This window comes from Sitophilus oryzae, unplaced genomic scaffold (genome assembly GCF_002938485.1).
Source record: "Sitophilus oryzae breed Bouriz unplaced genomic scaffold, Soryzae_2.0 scaffold_374_pilon_pilon, whole genome shotgun sequence".
Taxonomy (NCBI): Eukaryota; Metazoa; Arthropoda; class Insecta; order Coleoptera; family Curculionidae; genus Sitophilus; species Sitophilus oryzae.
The window spans coordinates 757,033-774,254 of record NW_022146945.1 but is presented as its reverse complement, the minus strand read 5'-3'; the positions used below and the strand labels follow the sequence as shown (position 1 = coordinate 774,254).

The window sequence follows — 17,222 nt, the reverse complement described above, 5'->3', positions numbered from 1 at the left end:
TTATTTCAATAAGTATCTCTTCAAACCTAGCCAATTTTTTTATAATTATAAAGCTATACCTTATACTCATAATCTATTTTATAATTTTTCAACAATAAGTTGATTCAAAATATTAAATCTGATTAACAATGTCGCATATATTTCATATAAAAATAATATGTTGTGCATACTATTTTAATATTTTATGTGCACTTAGATTATCTTTAGATAAATTTTCAAAAATTTTAAATTCGCACAAAAGGTGCATCCGGTCCAATTATCTTATGACTATAATTTAAACAAATAAAAACTGTGATTTCTATAAACGGTTGTTCTTTTAAAAGGCACTTACAATACACAACACTTTATATTAGTTATAAATTGTATTATTAATTATAGCGATAAAATATATAGCAAGATGATGACATGGAAAATATGTTTATCTTACATTTCCTTTACATCTGATTAGCTTTGGCAGCTTCGCTAGCTTTCACAAAGTAGGTAAGCAAATCGATAGGCAATGGGAATACTATAGTTGAGTTCTTCTCGGCAGAAATAGTGTTGAGAGTCTAAAGAAAAACCATGACTTAATATATCAATCATACTCAAATATGAGGGATATTCCATTCATAAATCTCAAATATTCAAAAATAATTCATTGACTTTTTTTTCAAAAGTTGATAGTATGACATGAATTTAATGTAATATTAGTTTGTATAATCAACTTCAGAGGGTTTTCGAGATTTAGGAATATTATTAAAAGCAAATAAAAGCTTGTGAAAAATACAAGGTATTTTAAAAATACTTTTTTTTCCAAACCTCACAAATATACACTCGGATGCAAAAAAACGCAACGGAGAAATTTTTGGTCAAATTTAAAGTGTTATATTTGTTATTTTTAGCCCTATTTTTATAATTTTTTTAGCAAGCTGATATAATTACATCAACTTTAATTCGTAAACTCAGTTTTTTATAAACTTTAATATTTTGCATATTATGCAGGGTTAATCGAGGGGTTGTTTTTTTACCTTAACTTTACAACACCCTGTGCAATAATATCGTGTATAAATTTTCCTGAAGTATAAGTTTACGGCCAGAACCATGTCTCCTGAGCATTTAGTTTTTTGGATCATGTCAATACATGCTTTGGTTAATTTTTAAGGGCGAAATGAACTCGTCATCAACAATTTGCAATTTTTTCAATTATCATTTCTTTTTGAAGTTGTTTTTCAATATGACAAGGCGATTTTGGAGATTATTGCGAACTATAAACCACTATGAACTATTCGTTTGGGAAATGCTGGGCAGGATGGTTAGCGTCGCGGTGTTTATTAAAACCAGGACTGTATCTTTAGTATTTAACCTTTATTTTTAATTTAGTATACAGTATCCAATGCAGCGCAATATGACGTTCTGACAATAGTCACCAAAATCATCTCGTCATGTTAAAAAATTACATCAATAAATAATGATAATTGAAAAAATTGCAAATTGGTCGTAATCAGTTCATTTCGCTCTTAAAAATTAACCAAAGCATGTATTGTCATGAATCAAAAAACAAAATGCTCAGGAGTCATGGTACTGACCGCAAAATTATATCTTAGGAAAATTCACACACGAAATTATTGCACAGGGTGTTTTAAAGTTAAGGTAAAAAAACCCTCGATTAACCCTGTATAATATGCCAAATACTAAAGCTTATAAAAAACTTACTTTACGAATTAAATTTGATATAATTATGTAAAACTTTCTAAAAAAATTCATGAAAATAGAGCTAAAAATAACAGAAATATCACACTTTAAAATTGAGCAAAAATTTTTCCGTTGCGTTTTTTACATCTGAGTGTATTAATTTTTGCAAATTTTGATTGGCAAAATAAGAAAGTATTTTTAACGCCTGGGCATAAAACTAAAGCACTTTTACGCCTAAGCAAAAAAGAGTACGAAAATATATTATTAAACTGACAAAGTGTCAAATTCAACTAGCGTAACCATAGTTTCTCAATATACCGATTTGGTCATCGAAACTGTGCGGTCTGGATTTTAAGACAGTGATGTAGACAGCTTAATAGAAAGTCAAATGTATTAAAAAGAGATAAAAATTGGGTCGATACAATTCTTCTATGTGGTATTGCCGGATTTTGCATCAAAATTTTAAACCAAACAAGTATTCGTTTACGAAAAATGTTGCATCTAGGATTGGATTAGTTACTCATTCTACTATAGCTATAATAAATTATATTAAGCTTAGATATATTATATTCACTTCAGTAGTATGCATAAAAGTTTTTAAAATAGCTTATATTTTTCTACGCACATTTTCCCATAAACGTAAGAAACTGGCAACATTGTATGCCGCTCACACGCATTAAGCTCCGCGCGCACTGAATAGGTATCGGCGAGAGCGAGCGGCACGTAATTTTCAGTTCACGTTGAAATAAATGTAAGCCCGCGCACCGCATTAGATCGGTGCGCTTCGAGCTATCGGCGGTACTCGCGCCATCAGGTGAAATCAGAGAATGCATGGGAGGGGGCGAATAGTCTACGCCGAGCGACTGTTTTTAGTGGAGCGGTTTTACATTAAACATGTCCGATGAATTATTAATCGAAAGTGTACGAGACCCTATCATACTTAATATTCGGTTTTTTATAAAAATTAAGCACGTAACCTATATTGTTTACTACACTTATTCAATAACCTAATAATAAATAATAATAATAATTAGAAAATCTTCCGATTAAACCCATTTATTTCTCATCTCGTTTTGATTATCTCACATTATTTTGAAAATCGAATTTAAATATCGTCAAAAAACTTATCATATTATTTAATTTTTGGTTTGATTTGACGTTAGTAATAACAACTGATAAATAGTCATCCTATGTTACTATGTTGATCGCTCCGTAAAAGGTACAAATAGAGAAAATAATATTTATGTTTGAATAAAATATTTGTACATATATCTACCGTATGACAGAAAGAAACGGCGTCCAGTTGGAAATGTCATCAATCGTCATTGATGACATTTCCTATATAAATTTACATATAAAATGGCACCGACCTTCATTTCATGGTCATCGCTGATGCCGTTCCTTTTCGATAATACGGTACTATAAAAACTATTTATATTTTTTCTTTTTTCAATTTTCTTTGACTTTTTTATTATATTTTAAGTTTTTAAAATCTTTGTTTTAAGTCAGTAGTGAATAAAACGAAACTTGTGTTTACATTTTGTTTAATGATTAACGTTTCGACTAATTTTAATTCGGTCTTCTTTAGAATCTATAATATACAATACAATTTTATCGCTAACAATGTGTTTAATATATAATTTTTTCTTACCTCAAACGTAGAAAATTATTTATACCTATATTATAGATTCTGAAGAAGACCGAATTAAAATTGGTCGAAACGTCAATCATTAAACAAAATGTAAACACAAATATATAAATGTTTGTAACGACACTTATTTAGATTAAAAAAACTAAAAATAGAAGTTTTATTTGGCTATTTTTCATATCTAGCTTTGTTTTTAAAGAACAAATTAAACCCTCTTGAATTATACCAAATTTGTTAAAATCGGTCAAGCTAAGAGTCATGTATTATATTTTATCCCCATCTTCCACTCTATTTCACTAATTTTATGTGGTTTGTTAAGATCTAAATAATATTAATTTCCATCATAAAGCATAAAATATAAAAAGTTGCATAAAAATATAAATAGTAATAATACTTTATAATTTTTTGAAATGCCGAATGAATTTGACTAAATTTGAATACACTTCTCCTCGTCTATTCTCAAATTTATGCTGGTGCCGTACTCTCGACCGTCGATCGTGCGACTCCAGTGCGCGGCTACAATCGACTTTCCGACCGGTCGTGTCTGTCGCCCTTCAGTGCGCGCGGAGCTTTAAAGTCCAGACCGCATAGTTTGGATGACCAGCCAGGGTATAATTATTAATTTTATTCTTCAAAGTACATTAAAGGTATTAATTTTAAATTTTTTTATACAACCTAACCTAACCAGCCGCCAAAAATATTTTTGAAAGCCAAGTTAATTTTGGTTTTATTCATTAATAAAAACAAGAAATTTAAACTAAAAGTATATTGTTTTATTAGGAGTAAATGACACTTTTTGTGGCGAGGCTGTACGTTTAGATGACAAACAGCCGAGGTAAAAGTCATTTTTACCCCGAACAGAACATACTATTTTTTTCAAACGCCACAAATAAGTTTTGGGCAATTTCAAACGTTCCAAATAATATAAAAAAGTCATACCTTGTATGTAATTATATATCGAGAAACTATGGTTACGCTAGTTGAATTTGACATTTTATGTCAGCTTAATAATATATTTTCGCCTAAGCATAAAAGTGCTTTACTTTTATGCCTAGGAGATAAAATGACTTTTTTATGTTGTCAGTCACGTCGCAAAAATTAATAAATTGATGACGTTTGAAAAAAAAAATTTAAAACACCTTGTATGAAATGTTATTTGATGCAAATGGCAATTTGCTTAACGCTGTTCATTAGTTGTGGACCTAACATTTAAATTTTGACATATTTTTAAATCTAAAGGATCATAGTTGACACTGGACAATCACAAACGATAAAGCTAGAAAGCTGGTGAAATGTGAAACTATTTTTAATGCTAAAAGCACAAGAATTCAAGTAGGGTGAGTATAAAACGCACAGGCACACAAGAACAAAAACAACTTTACTTTCAGAATGACTTTTAATGAGTTAAAATATGTGTCCATTTCATACATAATATGTGCTAAAGTTGTGAATATAAAATTACCCGAACCCTCACTGGCTTCCACTGATTCCTGTTCGCGATTACTCAAAGAAAACCAATCGGTGACAAGCCTTTTTAGGTTAAGGTCTCATAAAATACACAAATATGATAAATTCGTTTATAGTCTTACAATTAAACACACACTGATATATGTGGATATTTTTACCAACTACAATTTTACAAACTATACAACATCAAAACAGTACAATAGACATTCTTTCGTAATAGTATAGAAAAATCTTTAGAAAACATTTATAGAACGTGAAAGATTGGTGGTATACATGTTGTCCCAATATTTCGTGGACATAGAACTACTACGTATTTTTGGAATCAATATAAGTTTATTGAATACAATTTCCCTCTATACAAAAGTGCTTCGTTCGTACGGTAGAGGGCATGAAACTTTAAAAAAATAAACACATTTTTCCTGATATTTTAAGATCCTTTATTCCGATTTGTATGATATTTTGGGAGTCTATGTTTTGCTAAGTGCATTAGCCAAATGTTAAAGCACTTAACAAAACATAAACACCCAAAATCTTATTCAAATCGGAATAACGGTTCTCAAGATATCTGAAAAAATGTGTTGCCATCTAGCTAACAAACGAAGCAGTTTTGTATAGAGGTAAATTATTTCCAATGACCTTATTTTTATTCCAAAAATACATAGTAGTTCTATGTCCACGGAATAATGAGACACCCTGTATAATAGGTTTGATTTATGCGATATAAAATAACAATTTTAATATAAATATATGCTTAAGTATATCTAAATGGTTTTAATGATGAGATCATATAAAAATAAACTATCAAAATATTAAAAGTACTTTTAGGGGAATTATAATAGTAGGTATATGATTACACATAATATGTCTCAAAATGAAAATATATAATCAACAATAAATCTAGGTAATTCCTATATACGTGGCTTTAATTTGATAATATACAGGGCAAGTCTTAAGTAAATGCAAATATTTTTTTTGTGAAAACAAAATTAAAACATTTAATTTTTTTATAATATGGCAACATAGATAGTAGATTAAATTAACAAGAAAGAAAACCCAGAAAAGGTCCAGTGGTTCTCAAAACTTAAGCAAAAAATATTTTTTTCGGGGCAAAATTTCAATCAAAAGTCAAATAACTCGGTTATTTTGGACTTACTTGAAAAACGAAAAAGAGAAAATATGTTTCTTTTATCGAGATCTACCATCCATGAAAATATTTCCACTCAATTAAGATTCACTTTGTATAATAAACACAAATCTAAAATTCTATCAATTATATATTTTTTTTAAAACTGTCACTAAACATCAAAATACTATATTTTAAATATAGACGCGTGTTTCTTTAACCATACCATCAGAAAATAGTTAAAATTAGTTTATTAGAGTTTGCTGATTTTTTTATTTGCTGATCGTACTAACGTGTGTAGATAGGCAGGCGGGTCTACCACTGTCTACCACTTAGTTGCTTCAAAAGATGTTAGAGATGGCGGTCATCTACATCATCAGTTAATAGCTTTACCAGATGTTAAATATGCCCGCCATTTCCAGATATTCAAGATTCCACCAAATCATCAAGCTATCCAGAATTACATCTCTAGTCAATCTATTAAGCCCAGTGTTGCCAAATTTACATTTTATCCTAAGAAAAGTCATATTATACAGCCACCGGGATGTAATTCTGGATGGTCATAAAATCTCGAATATTTAAAATCTGACAACGCTATTAATTGGTGATGATGTAGATGGCCGCCATCTTTAACATGTTTTGAAGCCACTAACTGGTAGTGGTAGCCCATCTGACTATGTACAAACGTGGTAGGAAAAAAATGTGTACAAAAATTAAAATAAAGTGTTTTTGGTGTGCTAGTGTGTAACTTTGTGTAATACTTTTGTGGATTTCTTGCTGAAATAACCAACATTCCAACCTAAGTTGTACTTCTTTAATAAATTATGGTTTCAAAGTATCTAATTTTTATAAAGTGTGGTCCGTTATATATTCGGGACACCGGCAGCATATTCTACTGATTAAAATAAGTATAAAAGATCATATAAATTTATGTTCTAAAATGCTTCGTTTTGGAATTACAGGGTGTAGAAGTTTCATTTTTATTTCTAACTAACGTCGACATTTGGATGAAAATTGGTGTTTGGGTGTTTTTGACATGATAAATTTGATTCCAATGTCAATATGACACCTATTTGTAGGGGGCGTCACCGATTTTTAACTAATTTGAAGAGTAATAACTTTTCGTCGGTACCTGTATAAAACTACTAGGTAAAAAAGAATACATTTCCGTAATTTTCTACGTGTAAAAAGTATTTTGGTAAAAATCGCTACGAGCAACCGTTTTCAAGATATTTGAAAGGAAAATAGTACATGTCATTATTGACAAAAAATAAACATGTTGAGACTAAATATTAGTTATTTGAATAAAATGATAAATTCGGAAACTTTTTATTTTTTTAAGCTAATCATGATTTTTTCTAGAAAAAAAAATACGTCAAAACAGCTTCTGTTGAATATTTGCCACAAGAAAATTGTCAATTTATTATATTAGACTAATAACTATCCAGTCAAAATGTATAATTTTTATCAATTATTTTACATGCATTGACTATTTCGATTCCAAATATCTTGAGAACAATTACTCGTAGCGATTTTTACCAAGTGACATTTTTTACTTAACAGATTACGAAAATTTATATTTTTTCACTCAGTAGTGTAATACAGGTACGGACAAAAAGTTATTACTCTTCAAAACAGCTAAAAATATGTAGGTGGTGCCCCCACAAGTAGGAGTCATACTAACATCGAAATGAAATTTCCCATGTCAAAAAACAACCAGACATAAATTTTCATTCAAATAAAAAAGCTTATTAGCTCAAAAATTATCTGGAAAAAATCGAAATAAAACTGAAACTTCAACACTCTGTATCTATGAAACAACGCATTTTAGGACATAAATTTATATGAATTTTTTACTTATTTTTATGCGCAGAATATACTGCCGAAGTTTCATGAATACAATTCGAACCACCCCGTATTTAACGTTTGTTATTTTGAAATGATTCATTTAAATTAACTTGTACCAGAACTTCGAAAATACAATATCGTAGAGATATTATTTAACAAACTTAAGCCACAAATTACATGTTAAAGGGAATTACCTAGCTCTATTGTTTAATACCAATAATTGTTCAATAATTAGTATAACATTTTAACACAGATAACTTCTTTTCATGAAACATCAATAAAAATTTAAGAATAATCCATATATTTTTAACAAATAGGTCAATACCAATAATGAACTTATTATAGAGATATATAGAGCAAAAAAATAATTAAAAATACGTTATGAAATATCGATTGTTTTATATTTGTTCAAAAATAATTAATTACAAACTAAATCCCCAACAATATAAAGTTTTGCCAATAACAAATTGATATTAACTTTGGTAGAAGGTATTTTAAAATCGTCGCAAAATTCTCCATTTAAATTTAAATTTACTCTGATACTTCTTTTGTAATTTGCGTATAATTTAACTTATATAAATATTTAATCACAACACATATAATTTAATAAAACACGTAGTGAAGTACGGTGAATTTTATATAAATCTTAGGTGATCTTAAGGCTTGCTTATTAAACACACAAACATTTATTATACTGTCACATTTAGAAAGCTTAAACGATTATATTTCATCTAATTCAGCCTTTATATATTTGGCATTATGTTACTTTTCTTTTGTTAATTTAACCTTGTTATTTTTGGCCCCTTTTTTAATATTTTTTATTCAGGCCAAAAAAATTCTTTAATCAATCAGCGAATCAATTCCATTGCATAACTAGCATTTTGCTGATACGACAAATCGTTTAAAATGGTTATTTCCCGTTATTTTACATTGTTGAAGTTTTAATAAATATATACGACTAATGAAATAAATTTGAGAGAGCGAGCACAGTCTCTGGAGTAGATTAGCAACCACGAGCTATTTGTTGCTAGTCTGAAAGACTGTGCCCGCTGTGGCCGTGGTCTAAAAGGTCTTAGTCCTAGTCGTGTCCCTATAACTGAAGAGAAGACCTCAAGTCCAGAACCTTATTTCTCGATAACGTCAATTAGATGCTCTTTATCTTTAACCTTATTTCTAAATATATCTAAGTCCTTAAAATGATCCTTAAAAGGGGCGGCTAGATCCAAAGGTATGGGGTACACGATTGTGGAAAACTTTCCGTGACAAATTTTCGACAGGGTCTAGAAAGGAAACTGTATTCTTACTCCGACACAAGAAGGCACACCTTTTACTCCTCAAAAATAAAAGGCAATACCCCTCTTGCTTCGCTAAAATCCATGTAGCACTTTAGAGTGTTTGAAAAGGGTACATTCGTAAATTACAAAAAGACAAAAAAGTGATATTAAAAAGTTTTAATAGTCATGCATCAAAACACATTAAAAAATTGTTATCAAACTTCGAAATATTCCTTAGTTTTCTCTGATGTTAAAAACGTCTGTGCTCCAAACACTCCGTAGTGATTGTACGCACCCTGTATATAAAGCGGTAGCATGCTGTCAAAACATCGAAAAATTAAGTAACCCAAGACCTGATACTTTTGACTCTAATATAGGAAAATATATACCGTATAAGAATGATCACTTACAATCTAAAATATAGTCTAAGAACAAGTTTAAACATTTACATATATATTCTCGAAATTCTCTAATGTATAATATAGTATTTATTTTTAAAATGCTATGCATTTTTCTAATACTGCAACATTATTATAATATGTAATATTTTACTTAGCCAGTAACATTGAACTTTTATCAATTATTTAAACTCTATACTCTACGTTTGTCTAAACTCTAGATAAAATGTATGGTCATAGGCTGTAAATCGTATTCACTTAAACATATTCCTATATCTAACGAAATACTAACTTTAATGTTTATAGTTTTCTAAAACTCTAAAAATTCTTATTTGTGCTTAAGCTAGGTTCGTTTTAAAAGTATGTTTTTATCAAAAATATTGTTTAAAATTTAATATTTTTAGTTATTTTTAGCAAGATGTCTGATCTTAAATTCTTACATTCGATTCTTCTGTATTGAGCAACGTTTACTTTAGATTTATCAGCAATATGCTCGATATGGTCACGCTTAAAAACAATATTTATCGTAAGTTGGCTCCCATTTCACTTTCATTACCAAAATTCTCAAATAATAGTTATATTTTATACAAGACGATAAAATGGTATTTTATCGTCGACCGAAAAGATTAATTAATTTCGGGAGACGATAATACAATTTTATCGTCGTGTATAAAACAATATTTTTTTCCATAGCGAGTTATATTCAGAAATATATTCAGAAATTATTATTTCAAGGAATTTATTACGAGTAGAAAAAATATTGTGCTGGGTTGGCGTTGGTTTCTACGTAATTTGACAAATAAATAAAGCTGTCTCTTTAGTTGTCAGTTTTGAGTCAATATTTTTTAATTCTCTTTCGTGTCGATTGCTGATTGAATTGTAGCCAGAAATGGCTCAAAACAAAATAAGTAAATCACAAACAGATATTCAGGCTGAGGTGACAAACGCCATATCCAAACTACTTCCATTTAAATCCCGAATAACTTATGAAAAGGAATACAAAAATTTTCAAAAATGGAGTTTTTAAGTTTTTAACTTATCCTCGCTGTTAAAATATCATTTAATCTACCCTTGCGGTTGAAGTACTATTTTATCTACTATTTTTATTAGATATAAGGCAATTTTAACAGTTGCTATGGAAAAAATATGTTTTAATACTATTTGTGCTTTATTTTTTGCATTATTGTGTGGTTTAATAAGCAAACTTCTTAAGATGTTTGTACTCCTCGCCGAAGAGAATACACAGAAATAATTTTAAGAAAGAAAAGTGAATCATAAATCATTAAATTATGATATCTAATTAAAATTCATTGTCATTTTCAAATAAAAGGCAATATTAATAACAGGTTATGACAACATAATTATAAAAGTTTGGATTCTAAAAAATAGTCTTAGATGCTATGCCTAGCATGTATATTGTATAATATAGTAATATCAATTTGTTAATAAAGCATATTGTGTCTCATGGTTCGATAATATAATATAACCATTAAATGATATTCAATTTTATATAAAATAGTTTTTCTTTCTCTAAAAGTAATTACAAAGTTAAATACAAACAGCTGTATGTACTGCAACGACAAAGCGATTAAATTCAAATACGTTTATAAATTTGTCCCAGTAAAAATTTTCAAATTCAAGAAACGTATTCTTTCATATATTATTTTTTTTCAATATAAAATGCTTGAGGGCCATATATTTATCCTCATCATAAAATTTACGAAAAAACGTATTTGAATTTTCTGCTTTTATTCTCCTTTCGAATTGTTTTATCAAAGAAAAAGTCTTTTATATCGTTGAACAGATAAATTATACATAAGAGCCGTGTCACATTACTAATATTTTTACTGCTTCTGTTCCATATGCTTCATAAAATATGACAGAATATCGATGGGCAGGGGGAAAACGATTGTAGAATTCTTTTCGGTGGAGATTGTGTTCAACGTCTTTAAAAAGAAAGAAAATGGGATATTCTAATGTAGATCCAAAATAAATTAGAATAAATAAAAAAAAGTTTTATGTTTATTTAATCTGTGACCCGAGTTTTTTAAAGAAAATACACGAACCGTGAGAGTAAACAAAAAAAATAAAGTAAAATATTGACCTGGGAAAATAAAATTCTTTGCTGGTTAGGAACAAAGGATTCAACCCTTTGGGAAATGTAAGGGATTAAAGGGATAATGTGGGATAACAGGAGACACATTGGTGCATTATATGTACAGCATAAAGCTCCAATGTTATTATTTTAGTACAAAATATTCCGATATTACTAATTTATATTTATTAGAATGATTCAATTGTCTATTAAATAAAACTGTTAAATACGAATAAAAATGAATTTTAAACTTTTTATAAAAAATTATTTACGAATTATATTCAAAATATTATAAACCTACTTTTTATGATTAGTCATTGAATAAACTGACTAAGGAATGGGTGAAATATTGTTAATATTGTTTGTACAGGATGAGTCAACGATAGAATAAAGTCCATTATCTCATTTGTTTAGAGATTTACAAAAGAATGTTAAATATAAGAGTTATAGAAAAGGTTAAGATACACATGTTAAAATTATAATAGAGTATACAGGGTGCTTCAAAAAGTGTGGCGGATATAACATATGTTTTTTTTAAATGCAATACCCTATTTTTTATTTTATTTTTAGATTCTGTGTAAAATTCTATAACTTTTTTATATATAATGTTGTGATATACCTAAAATAAATAGTTTCTGTAATATTTTAATTTGTTTAAACAAAAAATGTTAGATTTCAGTAATTGTCAGTGATGCCATTGTTTCTGAAGTTAGACTACTAAAATTTGGTAGGAGAGTTTTATAGAGATGAAGAAAAATATATATGTAAAGCTATTTTAATTAGATACTACAATACATATTTATGAATTTCAACTACTTAAAATTAAAAACTCTCAAATTTTTTAAATGGCACAGCCTATATCATTTATATATATATATTATCATTTTTCCTGATAGATTTTATAATTTATTTAATATATTTAATATATTTAATTTCTTCAACTTTTATAAGGTATACGATATACCTATTTTTAATAATTTGCCTGTCTATTCTGAATTTTTCAATTTTTACTCTTTATTTTAATTCATTTATGCAAAAACATCATAGTTAGCAATAGCATCACTAACAATTTTTTTCAACACTGAAATCCAACATTTGTTTAAACAAATTCAAATATTACAAAGACTATTAATGAATCTAATAGTAGAATTTTAATATTAATAACTTTTATATTTAACATGTTTTGCAAACCTCGAAACAAATGAAATAATGGATTTTACTCTATCTTTGACTCACCCTGTATTATTCATACATTGAATCACAATTTTCGCCAGTTTTGTTTATACCGCATTTTTTTATTCTCAAAAAATATATATTAAAGTTATATTAATTAATATAAATGCGATTTCCTATAATATAAAAGGAAAATCTATAAATTAAATAGCGTAAAAATATAAACATCTACAAATATTAACTCTTGGGTTAATATGGGCTATTTATAGTCCGTTAAATTTATATAAATATGTAACGGTTAAACTCCCAGAGCGGTAAGTATCGACATTAACCAGTTAATGTTTGGGTTTGGTTTTGGTTGTTTTGTTTTATGTTATTATCTGAGATTAGCCGGGTGATACGGAGATTAACATTATTTTGGACTTACCCGTAACATATACACAGCAAACATAAAACTTATAATAAATATATGATGAATTTTTGCATTTACAATTCATTTATAACTTAAATGTTTGTCTTTTTTCTGTGCTTTATTATTAGATTTATTATTTTAGCTGTATTATATTTTAAAATAGAATATTTATTAATAATATACTTTTTTATATGATAACGGAAAACATTAAGAAAACTTTATACCATCACCGCTAGAAAAAATAAATAACTCCAAAAAAAGACTCAATCCTTTATACGATTATAGTAATAATAAATACAGCAATTCCTCGAGAAATCCTCATATCTGTATTTTACATAAGGTTGTTTATAATGCATAAAAATCATACCCAATGCAACATATCAGGCAAAGAATATAAAAATTCTATAGAAGCTATATGTCTATCTCATACGGTTATAATTCTGCATAAAGAAATATTAATCCTCAATGAAATATTTTCTTCCGATCAGGTCACAGATTACTTTAAAAAAAAAGTGTTACAAAAAATTAAATAAAAAATTCTATACCTAAACAATAAAATTCGATTAGCGCCAATATTCATAACACTAATTAAAAAGCTTTCTTATTTGAGCTATTAAACTTAAATAAAATATCAAATCCATACAACAATATACAGAAATGCTTTAATATATGCAAAATATCTTTAGTTACTATAACACAGGATTTTTAAAATTTAATGTTAATAATAATAAATATATTCCACATATAGAAAATATATTCCACATACATCTATTGATTTTATTACCTAATTATAATATAAGTAACATCAATAAAAATACACACGTGTTCGACATAGATTCATCAATCAAGAAAAATAGACAAACTTTCAAATAATAAAAAAGTTTTTCTATAAACGTAGGTAAAGTATCCTTTTTAATGTATGTAACTTGTTTGACTATAATGCTATTTTATAACACGCCAGAAAACGTTTATACTCATAGATAAAAGAAACAAGTTTAGATTAGAAAGTAAAAGAAAAGTAAAGATTTCAGTTAACGTCTCCTTTTTGCTGCCAGGGCTAATCTAGACGGGGCCTACTTTTTTACGCGGAATCCAAACCGCGGTCCTCGGCCATATCATGGTCAGTAGCCTACCGACTTAGGAAGTGTCTAAATTATCTCTTACTCACGAGATATCCAATCTCATCCGGCCTCGAACCGGCGCGGCGTGAATGAGCAGTGTGTATCAATAGATTTTACAATTTTCTCTTGGACAACAGCACGATACAGAGTTTCGAACTGGTCACCCGTCCTTCAGTGTTCTAATGGGAACCGGTGTTTCAACGTTGCTAGGCCGTTGCCAGAGATTAGAAAGTGCCCATAAGGACAATGTAAATACCATTTGGGACTATTCTTACAACGGTCGCTTTCCAAAGCTTAATAATAATAATAATTTCGGAGCGGTTCGTCTTTTTCGGGAATTATATTGCCAAATATTATTTATTCGAATTTATAATAATTTTCTTTCAATTTTTTAAATAAAATACAGTGTGTTGCATATAAAAAAACTTTATTTTATATAAGAACATGCATGAAATACCTATGAAACATTGGAAACCGACGTTATGCCACGATTCACGATGGTTTTTGCAGTTCACAGTTCACAGCACAACTTTTGAAGTTTTTAATGCCACTTTTTCACAATTATCACGGGTTTGAAAAAATAAAACTTAAATTAAACTCACAAGTTAGCAATAATTACTTTAAAAATGGACGCTTTAAAGACTTTTCGATTTTTTTTTCAATGAGAGCGGTTTAGATTTTGAAAGATTTAATAATTTTTGAAGATTCTCACTTTGACAAGAAAAAAATATTTCTGTTCTGGTTTGCGGTTGTTCTTAGCAACCTAAAGTCCCTAGATATATATCCGGGGACTTTATAGCAACCATAGCAAACGCTATAGCAGCGCCCTACAATGCAACGTATGCGCTCCAAAAGAAATTATAAGTTTTGGCGGCAAGCCTAGCATTCTAATCCAAACTTGTTTCCTTTATCTATGTTTGTGGCTTTAGTCATGAATTGTCAATAAAAACAAGCTAAAGAATCGAATTGTTGTTACCCTAGCAACTTACTTCAACCATAAATTAGTAAAAATGGTAACAACTACAACCTAAAAAAGCTCATTTATACTTTTACTAAAGTTTGAAAGAAAAACAGTGTTTTATTAATTATTTTTCATATTATTTTAATGATTATCATTATAAGAAAAACTAAATAAAATAATTAGACACCGATGTATAAAACTATTTATTATTTTTTTAAGATCTACTAAGTACATGCAGAGTGTACTAGATAGATATTACAAATACAAATATTAAAAAAAAGTAAAGGTGGAACATAAAATCAAAAATTATGAAAAGTAACATGTAAGTTATGTAAAGTAACATACCTAAAGCATTTCTGTAAATTACAAAAGAAAAAATTTTAATTTTAAATGCATTTCAAGGATACCTTATATACATACCCTACTTACATTAATACCCTATTACCACGCTCAAAACCAAATAATAAAAATTCCATCTACATAAAACATTTATGGTGATCATTATAATTTGCATAAAACGCCAGAAAGCCTCATTAAACGGTAAAAAGACAAATTTGCAAATGGAATTTTCTTACCTGTCGCAACAAAGGGAAGATGAAAAAGAAATATGTAAAGAAGATAGCAAGCCCAGAGAAATAAGTAAATGTAGATAGACCCTAATATAATAATAACGCTTTGTAATCAATTGCAGTACCACTATAAACAACAGTTTTCTTGATAAAACAATTAAGGAGTATAGATATTATTTAAAAAAGGGCTTTGCAAATCTAAGATTTGTCAGCATTCATGGAACACAGGGCACAGAGTAAACTTTAACAATGCAAAAATTATAATTAAAAAAACGATAACATTTAAACAAAAAATACAAGAGGTTTTTTTAAAAGGCTGTTAAAAAAATTGAATAGTTGTTGTATTTAGATATTTTAGTTTGCTTTTCTTTGTTCTTTGTGTTTTTTTCGCTTCTGGCGACCGCAGATATACAGGGTTGTTCACTACATACGACACGGAGTATTGTAGCTAAACGATCAGGTTTCTACAAATTGTAAGTTTTGGGTTCGATGAAGGACTATTAGAGGTACAATTTAAAAATAATTTTACAAGATACAGAGTGTCTCAAACAAGTAAAAAATATCAAAGTTGTATTTTTTTAAACGGAACACCCTGTATATTATTACATTTTTAGTTTCTACGATTAAAATAAAGGTATATTTGATTAGAGTTTATTATACTTAAACCTTACCGTTTTTGAAATATTTTCAATTTTGTGAAATTGCAGTAAAAAATTTAAGGCTTCATTTCTCCAAGGGTATTAAAGTTTTTAATACTAAATATTTACTGAAGTTTATTTATTGATCAGTTATTGTGTTGCAATAATAAAAATAATACTACCTTATACAGAGTGTCTAAAAATTTATTTTAAATAATTATCAGCTTCAAACGGCAATAACGTGTTTAATTTATTATATTATGGTGTTAATTTATTATATTATGGTTTCCATAAATAATAATATAACGTGTTATATTATTATTTATGGAACACCCTGTATATTTTACGAGAATCAGATGCTCAATTTAATTTTCTATCAAATTGTATTATACCATTTTTTACCTATCTCTTTAAGTCTCCGTTGAAAATGCATTTTCTTGTAATTTAGAACTTATTTATCAATATACCCATGAAATATTGACATTTTAAATTATTTTTAAAGATGTACCAAATTTTTAAAGAGTACAGATACTAATATTGTCGATATAATTCGGTTATTTCACTAAAAAATAAAAAAAAAACTGTTTAAATATTTGTTAAAGACCAAACCAAACCAATTAATATGATGCTAGTATTCAAACTACATTAACTGACTGTTTGCGTTGATTAATAATAATTGCCCCAAATACTAAAAAACTGTGTTTTGTATATGTATTTGACGGTGTGGTAAAAAGTAACACCTTAAAATGATATTTCATTTTTTAATAAATGCTTATTTATAACAACAGAGACGTTAATTTTGATAACTTATTATTATATTGATT

General features: G+C 28.1%; 1 protein-coding gene across 3 annotated transcripts in view; it reads right to left on the bottom strand.

Annotated features, from left to right (window-relative positions):
* The window catches only part of LOC115885130 (band 7 protein AGAP004871), a 251,901-nt gene continuing 234,679 nt past the window's right edge, over window positions 1-17,222 (bottom strand). Inside the window, exon 7 of one of the 3 annotated variants that reach the window (XM_030903920.1) lies at window positions 1-548. In XM_030903920.1, coding sequence (XP_030759780.1) covers window positions 435-548 — 114 coding nt within the window. In that variant the 3' untranslated portion in view covers window positions 1-434. Of the gene's footprint in view, window positions 549-8,571; window positions 9,038-10,525; window positions 11,376-17,222 lie in introns of those variants that run through there. The other 2 variants (XM_030903919.1, XM_030903921.1) reach the window with 2 other exon arrangements.